The sequence below is a fragment of the Thalassophryne amazonica genome, chromosome 7 (assembly GCF_902500255.1).
Source record: "Thalassophryne amazonica chromosome 7, fThaAma1.1, whole genome shotgun sequence".
Classification (NCBI taxonomy): Eukaryota; Metazoa; Chordata; class Actinopteri; order Batrachoidiformes; family Batrachoididae; genus Thalassophryne; species Thalassophryne amazonica.
Window position 1 is genome coordinate 52,980,394 of NC_047109.1, and position 12,282 is coordinate 52,992,675.

Below are 12,282 nucleotides of genomic sequence, written 5' to 3' on the forward strand. Positions count from 1 at the left end.
CTGAACGCCATCTCAAAGCCGTCCTGTGAGACCAAAACGGAGGTGTTCCTTTGTCTCGCTCCATCAGCAAATCAGTTGTGACACGCGAAGCCTCCGCTCGGCTTTCCATGACAAAATCTCTTGTTAAAAGTGAAATCTGCCTGAAAATGGTTGATGTCCAGCTCTTGTGATAACCAGAGAAAGTGCACATGACGGTCCGGCTCCACAGAGCCATCCGTTTAGAAATGATCCGGTGGTTTGTGGCTCTCGATGGCGGCACAGAGCGTGGCGCGCCGAGCGTCCTTAAAGCCGCCCTTAAAGCTGTAGTAACAGTCCTTATTCTCTGTGAAGCCCGTAAAATTTTCACCGAAAGCCAGATACATTTTTCTAATGGTTTCCAGGTGCCAGTCTCTAACAGTTTCTGAAAAAATTCTGATGGAAAAAAAAGCCCAAATCATTCCACCATTTCCTGACAATGAAAATCCCCCGAGGGGGTGGACCACTCCTCACTCAAAGCCTGCTCACAGGCGAATGACGCAACGGACAGGCGTGGAAAAACTCACGCATGCGCACGAGGGTTCAAGCTTGTCTGACGCAATCACACATGATTCAAATCCATATGGTTTTTGAAAAAAATAATAAGGTCGGATACTTTTCTAATAGACCTCGTATGCTGGATGCAATTAGTGACAGCCTTTCCTTTGATGAATCTCCAGTAAATCATCACTTTCACAAGGATTTTTTTAACACAAGTCAGATGATGGCAAATGAATATTTCCAAATAACTGTGCTTCTTGGGCTTCACTCACACTCAGAAATAGAAACAGTGTGGTACTCTATGGTAAATATGTCTGGAGAAATCAGTTCTCAATCCCAACCCAATCCCCTTAGAGTCAACATCCATTTTTGAAGACATTTTAAAGACATGGCCGGTGGAATCACCGGCCTCTGAGGATGTTCATTCAATTGTTTAATTTTGTAGAAAAAAAAGCAGATCACAGACATGACACAAAACTAAAGTCATTTCAAATGGCAACTTTCTGGCTTTAAGAAACACTATACGAAATCAGGAAAAAAAAATTGTGGTAGTCAGTAACGGTTACTTTTTCAGACCAAGCAGAGGGAAAAAAATATGGAATCACTCAATTCTGAGGAAAAAATTATGGAATCATGAAAAACAAAAGAACACATCACTAGTATTTTGTTGCACCACTTCTAGCTTTTATAACAGCTTGCAGTCTCTGAGGCATGGACTTAATCAATGAAACAATTTTATTTATATAGCGCCAAATCACAACAAACAGTTGCCCCAAGGCGCTTTATATTGTAAGGCAAGGCCATACAATAATTACGTAAAAACCCCAATGGTCAAAACGACCCCCTGTGAGCAAGCACTTGGCGACAGTGGGAAGGAAAAACTCCCTTTTAACAGGAAGAAACCTCCAACAGAACCAGGCTCAGGGAGGGGCAGTCTTCTGCTGGGACTGGTTGGGGCTGAGGGAGAGAACCAGGAAAAAGACATGCTGTGGAAGGGAGCAGAGATCAATCACTAATGATTAAATGCAGAGTGGTGCATACAGAGCAAAAAGAGAAAGAAACACTCAGCGCATCATAGGAACCCCCCAGCAGTCTAAGTCTATAGCAGCATAACTAAGGGATGGTTCAGGGTCACCTGATCCAGCCCTAACTATAAGCTTTAGCAAAAAGGAAAGTTTTAAGCCTAATCTTAAAAGTAGAGAGGGTGTCTGTCTCCCTGATCCGAATTGGGAGCTGGTTCCACAGGAGAGGAGCCTGAAAGCTGAAGGCTCTGCCTCCCATTCTATTCTTACAAACCCTAGGAACTACAAGTAAGCCTGCAGTCTGAGAGCGAAGCGCTCTATTGGGGTGATATGGTACTATGAGGTCCCTAAGATAAGATGGGACCTGATTATTCAAAACCTTATAAGTAAGAAGAATAATTTTAAATTCTATTCTAGAATTAACAGGAAGCCAATGAAGAGAGGCCAATATGGGTGAGATATGCTCTCTCCTTCTAATCCCCGTTAGTACTCTAGCTGCAGCATTTTGAATTAACTGAAGGCTTTTCAGGGAACTTTTAGGACAACCTGATAATAATGAATTACAATAGTCCAGCCTAGAGGAAATAAATGCATGAATTAGTTTTTCAGCATCACTCTGAGACAAGACCTTTCTAATTTTAGAGATATTGCGTAAATGCAAAAAAGCAGTCCTACATATTTGTTTAATATGCGCATTGAATGACATATCCTGATCAAAAATGACTCCAAGATTTCTCACAGTATTACTAGAGGTCAGGGTAATGCCATCCAGAGTAAGGATCTGGTTAGACACCATGTTTCTAAGATTTGTGGGGCCAAGTACAATAACTTCAGTTTTATCTGAGTTTAAAAGCAGGAAATTAGAGGTCATCCATGTCTTTATGTCTGTAAGACAATCCTGCAGTTTAGCTAATTGGTGTGTGTCCTCTGGCTTCATGGATAGATAAAGCTGGGTATCATCTGCGTAACAATGAAAATTTAAGCAATGCCGTCTAATAATACTGCCTAAGGGAAGCATGTATAAAGTGAAAAAATTGGTCCTAGCACAGAACCTTGTGGAACTCCATAATTAACCTTAGTCTGTGAAGAAGATTCCCCATTTACATGAACAAATTGTAATCTATTAGATAAATATGATTCAAACCACCGCAGCGCAGTGCCTTTAATACCTATGGCAATGAGTATTAATTAATGAGTGACAAACAGTACTCTTCATCAATCTGGCTCCAACTTTCTCTGATTGTTGTTGCCAGATCAACTTTGCAGGTTGGAGCCTTGTCATGGACCATTTTCTTCAACTTCCACCAAAGATTTTCAATTGGATCAAGATCCAGACTATTTGCAGGCCATGACATTGAACCTATGTGTCTTTTTGCAAGGAATGTTTTCACAGTTTTTGCTCTATGGCAAGATGCATTATCATCTTGAAAAATGATTTCATCATCCCCAAACATCCTTTCAATTGATGGGATAAGAAAAGTGTCCAAAATACCAACATAAACTTGTGCATTTATTGATGATGTAATGACAGCCATCTCCCCAGTGCATTTACCTGACATGCAGCCCCATATCATCAATGACTGTGGAAATTTACATGTTCTCTTCAGGCAGTCATCTTTATAAATTTCATTGGAACGGCACCAAATAAAAGTTCCAGCATCATCACCTTGCCCAATGCAGATTCGAGATTCATCACTGAATATGACTTTCATCCAGTCATCCATAGTCCACGATTGCTTTTCCTTAGCCCATTGTAACCTTGTTTTTATCTGTTTAGGTGTTAATGATGGCTTTCGTTTAGCTTTTCTGTATGTAAATCCCATTTCCTTTAGGCGGTTTCTTACAGTTCGGTCACAGACGTTGACTCCAGTTTCCTCCCATTCGTTCCTCATTTGTTTTGTTGTGCATTTTCGATTTTTGAGACATATTGCTTTAAGTTCTCTGTCTTGACGCTTTGATGTCTTCCTTGGTCTACCAGTATGTTTGCCTTTAACAACCTTCCCATGTTGTTTGTATTTGGTCCAGAGTTTAGACACAGCTGACTGTGAACAACCAACATCTTTTGCAACATTGCGTGATGATTTACCCTCTTAAGAGTTTGATAATCCTCTCCTTTGTTTCAATTGACATCTCTCGTGTTGGAGCCATGATTCATGTCATTCCACTTGGTGCAACAGCTCTCCAAGGTGTGGTCACTCCTTTTTAGACGCAGACTAATGAGCAGATCTGATGTGATGCAGGTGTTAGTTTTGGGGATGAAAATTTACAGGGTGATTCCATAATTTATTCCTCAGAATTGAGTGAGTCCATATTTTTTCCCTCTGCTTGGTCTAAAAAAGTAACCGTTACTGACTGCCACAATTTTTTTTCTTGATTTCTTATAGTGTTTCTTAAAGCCAGAAAGTTGCCATTTGAAATGACTTTAGTTTTGTGTCATGTCTGTGATCTGCTTTTTTTCTACAAAATTAAACAACTGAATGAACATCCTCCGAGGCCGGTGATTTCATAATTTTTGCCAGGGGTTGTGTGTGTATATATATATATATATATATATAGTTTACTTAAAACAATGAATAAAACAAAGGAGCAACTTGGATTGAAGATGAGGGGTTTCTTTTCTTAATGAATGGTGGCAGAGATGTTAACATGTGAAGCATACTCACTGGATTGATTTAAATGTGTCTGCAATGGGCTCTGTGCAAGTGCAGTATCTTGGAAAATACACAAAATGGTTTTTAAAAAATTAATTGTTTTTATATTTCCCTTCATCCCCACTCATTGAAAGTCCACTAAAGGTGTTAATTATTTAATATGTTGCTGGTATAATGTAAAAATGTCTAGAGAGCCTTTCTCTTCGTAGCTGCAGCCTGTGCAGTGCAGAGTCCACACAACACTCACAAATAAACCAGAGCTATGTATGTTTGGCTGCTGAGATATTTTGATGTGGCTATACTTAAATTAAGCTTAAATTAAAGATAGATTGTTTTTATGTTTGAAAACTGACCAGAGCTGTCAATAAATCAACACAGCTCTCTGCAGTGAATTAGTTTACTTGCCATGCTGAGCAAAGTGACCTCTGGGGCTAAACGTAGGGCTCTGCACATAGCAATCAACTGCACTTCATTAAGTGATGCTAAAGTAACCAATACTATCTGGCATTCAAAATGAGGATATTCTACCACTAACAATGAAAGCTCACTATTATCAACATAACATGATGACCACATCAAGAAAGGCCACTGCCAAAAATGTTAATGCAATAAATAAGTGACATTCAAACCTGTTTTGGACATTTTCACTTGTTGTCAGCCTTTGACAGGGATTTCACAGCATTAAACTCTTTTAGAATCACAAGATGAATGAAAAATGGAATGAGTGAGATGACATTTTAAACAAGCTCAATGGCAGCTTCTTAATTTTTGTATTCCAGTTATCAGAAGGACATACAGACTGTCAAGACCAGACAGTGATATTTAGTCAACACCCCGCAGAGTTTCCACTGTGCATTTGCTGTTGTACGCATTTGTTCTTTTGCACTAATTTCATGTGTTTCTATACCAATGGTAGACAGGAATTCGTTTCACCATTGCCAGAAAATCCAGTAACTGTTGTCGAAAGTCTGTGTGTAGTTACCTTGTCCATCAGTGCATTTTGCCACAGTTGGAAAATCATCATGAAACTACGATCCCTGGCTCCAAAAGATGTAAAGAAGTGCTGAGAGTGTGAATGTCAGTGGGACAGGCAAAAGAACAGCAGACAGGATACACAGAAAGAAAAAAAATGTGACAGTGGACTTAACAGATTGTTTCTTTTTGTAGGGATGTTTACTTTGTCAGTGAGAAGTGATAAAGTTAAAACAGCTGATTCAATACTGCTTCAATGGCAAAAAAGGATTAATTTTATCAGCAGTTTGCAGAGTTATACTGCAGTAACAACAATTAGGCCCAATACAAATAGTCTTCCTTTGCCTGAGCACTTCACCCTTTCCCTTCATTTTGCACATGTGCAAACATTAACACTATTTTTTTTAAACAAACCAGTCAAGCTGTTTAAAAAAAGTGTGTGCCTAACCTTTTCATTGTCAGTGCTGATCTGGATTGCATTTGGGATGAGCTTGGCAGTTTTTTCCTTGGTCAGAGATGTCACGTCTTTCAGCAAGATGGTGATCTTAAAAGAGAAAGCAGGTTTCAGTGCTTGTATGCGCCTGTCGAAAGCTGTACATATTACATATTAGCAGCAGGTTGATGTAACTCCAGAAGTCACATTTGCTTCAATGGAAAAGTAGTCACCTGCGGCAACAAGACAGCGGCCTCTAGTGGCAGGCAATTCAACGGACCTTTGTCCACCAATGAATAACCATGTGAGTCGCCTTCTTCTGTTAAATTAAATGGTGACCGATTTGTTTAAAACTGAACAGTTTGTACTTTGTGTGTACTCATAATTGTTCTGCATCAGACAAAAGTTTTCGAGATGTGTGTGTGAGAGAGAGAGAGAGAGAGAGAGAGACTTTAAATAAAGATGGGTCAAGTAATCATTTTCTATAGGATAAAGCATGCTATAATGTGCTGTCGCGTAGTCATGCAGCGTTACTCTGGAAGGATGTCAATTGCATCCGTGTTAGCATAACTGGCATGATGGAAATGTAACTTATGTTCTTATCTTACCAATGGCCTCAGCATATCTATATTGATCTGTAAGCATGTGCTTTGAAAAGTTTTCTTAGCTGATATGAGGGGTGATAACTTTGTTAAACCAGGCCCGTCTTTGAAGGACTATCAGTGAATGTGTACACAGCTCAAGTATGCATCTGACTTACAGTGGTTTCCCAACGGAATATATTACTGTAGAAACAGAGCCAGTTCTCTGACAGATAAAGCCGGCCCTGAAGCAGAATGTCCTTCTGCAGGGCACAGGAATAGTCTGATGAAAGAAGCACAAACAGTGGTAAATTTCAAAACAATGACAAAATACATTAGGGATCATTTTGAGAGTTTAAAAACATTATTTTTCAGCAACTGCTTTTGCTGATGGGATGCTGCACTCACCTACTATGAGTCGTTCTGTGTCTGGCAGTTTCTTGAAGAGTTTTCGAAAATCCTCGTTTCGTTGTTTGTATGTTGGACTGAGAACCTGAACAAGAAAACAGGATAGGAAGCACCAATTCATCATTTCACAAAGCACTGGGTGATGTGGTGCTGATCGAACACCAGTATTCAAACGAGAGATAAGCTGTATCACCTTAACCATTAAGATGACTGCAGTTGAACCTCCAAGAACATCTAAGAGCCTGTGTCCATATAGCCAAAAATAAAACAAAAATTATCACACCCAGCATCCCCCCCCCCAGAGTGGACAACTTTTTTGCCTGCCCACTCCTAACACATAAGCTGAAAATCCCTGAACTTTCAGAAAGATGCCGTGACATCACGACAGCGCCATTTCAGGAAACTGGGAGAAGAGGTTTAGAATTGCTGATTTGTCACTGAAAACCCATCACAATAGAAACATACACCTCATCTGTGATGATTAGACAGACGCAAGATCCTTTGCTGAGGGCGAGTAATTTTAAATCACAGCACATGAAATAGCTGTCAGCTGTTTGTTGTTGTGACAGAAACAAGTTTTCTCCCCCAATAAAAACACTGAAACTGCTGGGATGAAGTATTAGTGGGCGCTCTCTCAGCAACAAACAAAAAACACTGTATGGATAGAGGCCTGATGCGGCTCAACTGCCTCTGACCAATGTACAAAGGCAAAGTTGATATTGATGCTTATACAGAAACACAGGGTCGGACTGGGAACAAATTTCGGCCCTGGCATTTTTCCTCTGGACCAGCCCACTATTGGCCGGACGAATCCACCCCCAAATACGCACACCCACCCGTCCATACCGAACCCCCAATGAACAATACTATACACCTAAACACCATGAACACACACTTTCACTGTCATTTCACCTTGATCATAGTACAAAACGCGGACCCGGCGCCACGAGGGGGCGTTTGGGGGCGACGCCCCTCATGTCATCAACCTCGCCCCCTCGGATGTTAGAGTTATCAAAAAAAGAAAAAAGAAAAAGAAATACTGGAAAATATAGCAAAATATTAGTTATTCAATAATATCACGTATTTAACATCCAGCAGAACATCACCTGCTTCTAAATAAAAGGCTCTTTAAACAGCAACTATTTTATTATTTTTTAAAAAGCTGTTTCATTTTATATTTTAACAATAAATGAACGGATCATTAAAAATGTCCACGAATCAAAGTCAAAAGACATTTGCACAGGTAGAAGCTCTCCACTTATTGTGCTTAAATTCATATTTTAGAAATGACTCTGTCCTGATAACATTAAAGGCAATTACATATTTTGACGAAATTACAAGTTTAAATGACTAGATATATATATATATTGATTTATTTAGTTATTTTAAATACAAGTCTTCTAAACGTTTTTTAACAGTAATCAGAAATTTTGAGGTAACAACAACAAAAAAATGTTTCCAATGATTTTTCTTCAGAAAACTGCTCTCTAAATGAGCAGTCCTGTCACACGTTAATGTTTTGTACAGATCAGTGGTTTCTGCACCAATCGGATTGGTCCAATCCATTTTGTAGAGATCAGTGGTTTCTGCCACAGGTCTTCCGTGTTTTGGCCCGAAGCGTCGTTCCTATTGGACAATGCGAAGGTACGTCACAGCTCAGAGTGTCGAAAGTTGGTGCACCTCATCTCAACAGAACACCGGCTCTGTGTGGAATGCAGGAGATCACTTGACCGAGGGTCTATACGTTCAAATAATAATAAAAAAAAATACTGTCAAAACTCTTTACTCTTAGTCTACACAGCGGTGTAGCGTAAATACACGAGCTTTCCAGGAGTGCACGTCTCCTCTGGTGTGCACTTTTTTTGACCCCGCCCCCTGTGATAAACTCATCGCCTCCTTAATATTTTTTTTTTCTGGCGCCTGGTCTGACAAAACGGAAGCAAAAGCACACAAGCGGGGAAAAAAGCTTTTGTGTCTCCAAAGTGAGAGAGGTAATGTGTAACCACTGCTAGGATTCACACAGCAGCAAATTAAGGAGCTGAAGTCCATAGCTGTTGCATTTAAAGATTAACAAAAGTAAACCACAGTTAATTAAGATAAAAGAAACGATTCCAACCTTGTAATCAGTAAAAGAGCGGAGAGAAGTCCAGGTGCCGAGGACTCAATACATTCACAGGGGCGGGAGCGGCAACCTGCTCGTCCTGCAATCTGATTGGCCACCCTGTATGCTTCTCCAATTGTCATTGGCTGTTGGTCATGTCAATCATTGTGCTCGATGTAAGTCACCGTTGTGTGATCAAACGGAAACAAAACTGAAACCTAGAATAAGACTGCGCCATGTATGAAACACTACAGAACTTTTATTTTGACACAAATTCAGGAAGTGGTTCTGCAGCTGTGCCGATTAAATGCTGTAGCTTCACCGATCACGGACTTTCCTCGTGTTGACAGCAGCGCACGGTTCGAGAACACTGTATTTCCATAATCTCTATAAATATGGGTGGGCCGGCCCACGCACATCTAAACGTGCAGCGGCCCACCAGGCAAATGCCCAAAATCACAGATTACCAGTCCGAGCCTGCAGAAACATGTTCTAAATTGTAGTCTTACCCATTCATTTCTGAGTAAAAACAACATTGCAATGCACCTCACATCTCTACAAGACATTACAACTCTTTTCAGCATCGGAAGCAAAAACTGGGGCCATCAGAAAAAAAATTGTTTTTTTTAGCACCAATGACTAGGAATTCCCTTTGTCAACACATTCCTTTGCTTTTGAAAAAAAGGACAACCATAAGCATATTGAAGTGGTGTGTAGTGAAAATGTGTAATAAAGGGCTGTTAATGTATACTTACATTGTACCAGCTCTGCATTTTCTGAAAGAAAAATCAGAATATTTAGTGAGGACTTCAGTTTTCTCTTCAGTAATAAAAGGCTACATTATCTATATATGGTAAATTATCTGGTAAAATAACATAACTGGATATTTGTGCCTATGTGATCTGGTCTACACATAGAAATTAAGCCTCAGTCGCACCAAATAATAAGCCATGAATAATGAGCCACACATGGGTGTGTCAGCGATTATTCAACAATGATCCACGTTTTAAGCTATCACGTATCTGCTACGAAGGTGCCTCTATGTACCTCATGTGCCAGGTATCAGCCTCTAGTGAGCCACGACCGACCTGTCATTTGAGCCCTGTCCAGCCACGAATGGCTCGTGTCGCCGCATATTATCCACGTCAAGCCACATATAATCCATGTAGCACCACGCAACATGACGCTGGTGCAAGTTTAGGCATAAATTTGGTCCAAACCTCCAGCCCTCCCACACTTGGTCTCTTTAAAGTGTGGGTTTTCAATTCACAGCATCCATTCAAGATGTTGTCAATTTTTTTTTTAAACGCAGTCCAAAAAAAGACACTCCTGTACAGTCCAGCCGGTGTGCACATCCACGCACCAGCGCCAGGCTGCTGCTCACCTGTGTTCCAGAGTCATTAAATGCACCACACCAGCTAGAATCGAACCACAGGTTCCTGGATAGTCACCTCTTCACTTCCTCGCACTGGCTGGTTTCTTACGCAGCTTTCCAGTCATTCTGACACCGTGATCCAACTTTTAACTTTGTGTTCATCTGTTCATGTCTGCAAAATTGCTCTTTTGCACGCTCTCGTTCTGCGAAAATGCGAGTCATTGCGTCAGTGTGCACACAGGAGCGAGGGGCCCATCTGATCCATTATAACAAGATGTTAAATCTTTCATAAACATACTTTTACAGTTGCTTATAAAGAAGGAATGAACATGCAACTGTTTTACCAAGCTATTACAATATAAACATTACAAATAATTACCTTTTAGGCTGTACCAAATATGTTCTCCACCTCAGTGCATGAGAAAGAGAGAGGGTACAGATGAAACAGTCCTCTGTGATTCCAGAAGCGATTAGAGGTGTTTTCTACTGCCAAACTGTGATAGAAAATGATTAATCTGCTACAAAATAATTATTTTATATACAGTGTCTGGTGCATAAAGCAGGTGGGATTGTCACAAATAACTGGACTTGTACAAAAATAAATAAATAAATGAATGTTATGTGGCTCATTATTCATTCTTCATTATTCGGTGGGACCAGGGCTTTAGAGGTATCATTTCTGTACCCAAAGGTACAGCAGCTAGAGCGACAAAATATTTGTAGCCTTTTAGGTCCAGTCGAGTACCTTAATGTCTTAGTGTGTTCTGAATAACAATCAAGAGTAACAGTTATAAGGAGGTGTGAAAGCTATCATTAAATCTGTTTTTAAAACGTGTGTTACTGACCAGTCATAATGAGCAATGAGCTGTTCAATCCTGATTAAGCTGTAGTGCTACAGCACGGCACCTGGAATCACGGTTGTAACAAGCCAATAGTCTAACAAAAATGGTTAAAATTTTACAATATGGCATGATGAAATAAAGGTTTGGCAGACATATGAAACAAACATTCATTCACCTCACATTGTGGGTAGAAGCACAGTGGTGGAAGTCCATCTACTACAGTGCTTCCCACACATTTTAAGTAATTCTGTCAAACAGCTATCTCCCAAAATCAAATAATTGTTATGCTTTCAGTAATCTCACGAACACTACAATTAAAAGGGCAAACTGATCATAATGTCAGAATACTCAATTTAGTGCCAGGACTCTTCCTAGAGCTGGCCGACTGTCTAAGTAGAGCAATCACGGGAGAAAGGCCTTAGTCAGAGAGGTGACCAAAAACCTGATGGTCACTCTGTCAGAGCTCCAGCATTCCTCTGTGGAGAGAGGAGAACCTTCCAGACGGAAGCCACTCCTCTGTAAAAGGCACATGGCAACCTACCTGCTGGAGTTTGCCAAAAGGCACCTGAAGGACTCTCAGACCATGAGAAACAAAATTCTTTAATTTGATGAGACAAAGACTGAACTCTTTGGTGTGAATGCCAGGCATCATGTTTGGAGGAAATCAGGCAACATCCCTACAGTGAAGCATGGTGGTGGCAGCACCAGGAACTGTGAAAGTATTCAGGATTGAGGGAAAGATGAATGCAGCAATGTAAAGAGACATGTTGGATGAAAACCTGGTCCAGCACGCTTTTGACCTCAGACTGGGCGACGGTTCATCTTTCAGTAGGACAATAACCCAAAGCACACAGCTAAGATATCAAAGGAATGGCTTCAGGACAATTCTGTGAATGTCCTTGAGTGACATAGCCAAAGCCCAGACCCAAATACAACTGAACATCTCTGGAGAGATCTGAAAATGGCTGTGCATCGATGCTCCCCATCCAACCTGATGGAGCTTGAGAGGTGCTGCAAAGAGGAATGGACAAAACTGCCCAAAGATAGGTGCACCAAGTTTGTGGCATCATATTCAAGAAGACTTGAGTCTGCAATTGCTGCCAAAGGTGCATCAACAAAGTACTGAGCAAAGGGTGTGAATACTTATGTGCACGTGATTTCTTACTTTTTATTTTTAATAAATTTTCAAAAAAAAAAAAAAAAATTTTTCATCCTGTCATTATGGGGTGTTGTGAGTAGAATTTTGAGGGAAAAATGAATTTGCTCCCATTTTGGATTAAGGCTGTAACATAACAAAATGTGTAAAAACTGAAGAGTTGTGAATACGCTCTAGATGCACTATAAACATGTTGCTTCCAAGAAGTATGAGACTCCAGTCTCA

The 12,282-nt window shown here is 40.3% G+C and overlaps 1 protein-coding gene across 5 annotated transcripts in view; it reads right to left on the bottom strand.

Moving 5' to 3' along the window:
- Positions 1-12,282, bottom strand: part of gramd1a (GRAM domain containing 1A) — a 78,448-nt gene that overhangs the window by 31,336 nt on the left and 34,830 nt on the right. For all 5 annotated transcript variants that reach the window (XM_034174169.1, XM_034174166.1, XM_034174170.1 and 2 more), the window contains 5 exons: positions 9,440-9,460; positions 6,584-6,668; positions 6,355-6,458; positions 5,610-5,705; positions 5,172-5,252 (listed from right to left, as the gene is read on the bottom strand). In XM_034174169.1, the coding sequence (XP_034030060.1) occupies positions 5,172-5,252; positions 5,610-5,705; positions 6,355-6,458; positions 6,584-6,668; positions 9,440-9,460 (387 nt within the window). The remainder of the gene's footprint in view (positions 1-5,171; positions 5,253-5,609; positions 5,706-6,354; positions 6,459-6,583; positions 6,669-9,439; positions 9,461-12,282) is intronic.